A 297-nucleotide genomic window follows, 5' to 3' on the forward strand; every position below is an offset into this window, starting at 1 on the left:
TCCTCGGCAGCCTCCCGCCCGAGCCTCCGTCCCCGGGGGGTTCAGGGTGAGGAGGGCCCCCTGGGGGGGCACTCGGGCTCCTCGGTGTTGAAGGGCATCACTTTCCAGATGAAGCGCTGGCAGTGCTCCAGGGCGTCGCACATCTGGGCGGCCTCCGGGCTGGCGCCAAGAGCACGGGCTCGTACTCGTCCACGAAGCGGTTGCACTGGATCATGTAGGGCAGAGGCAGGATGCGGCAGCCGCCCTTGAAGGCCTGCAGGATGCCGCGCTTGGTGCTCTTGCGCTCCAGGTTGCGGG

The 297-nt window shown here is 69.0% G+C and overlaps 2 protein-coding genes across 2 annotated transcripts in view; one reads left to right on the forward strand and one right to left on the reverse strand.

Moving 5' to 3' along the window:
* SORCS2 (sortilin-related VPS10 domain containing receptor 2) overlaps nt 1-297 on the forward strand; it is a gene marked incomplete at its 5' end in the record, with an annotated part of 307,756 nt that overhangs the window by 169,917 nt on the left and 137,542 nt on the right. The window lies entirely within an intron of this gene.
* The window catches only part of PSAPL1 (prosaposin-like 1), a gene marked incomplete at its 5' end in the record, with an annotated part of 1,404 nt that continues 1,141 nt past the window's right edge, over nt 35-297 (reverse strand). The window contains one exon of the mRNA XM_005886450.2: nt 35-295. Within this exon, the coding sequence (XP_005886512.1) occupies nt 98-295 (198 nt within the window). The remainder of the gene's footprint in view (nt 296-297) is intronic.

The sequence above is a fragment of the Myotis brandtii genome, unplaced genomic scaffold (assembly GCF_000412655.1).
Source record: "Myotis brandtii unplaced genomic scaffold, ASM41265v1 scaffold986, whole genome shotgun sequence".
Classification (NCBI taxonomy): domain Eukaryota; kingdom Metazoa; phylum Chordata; class Mammalia; order Chiroptera; family Vespertilionidae; genus Myotis; species Myotis brandtii.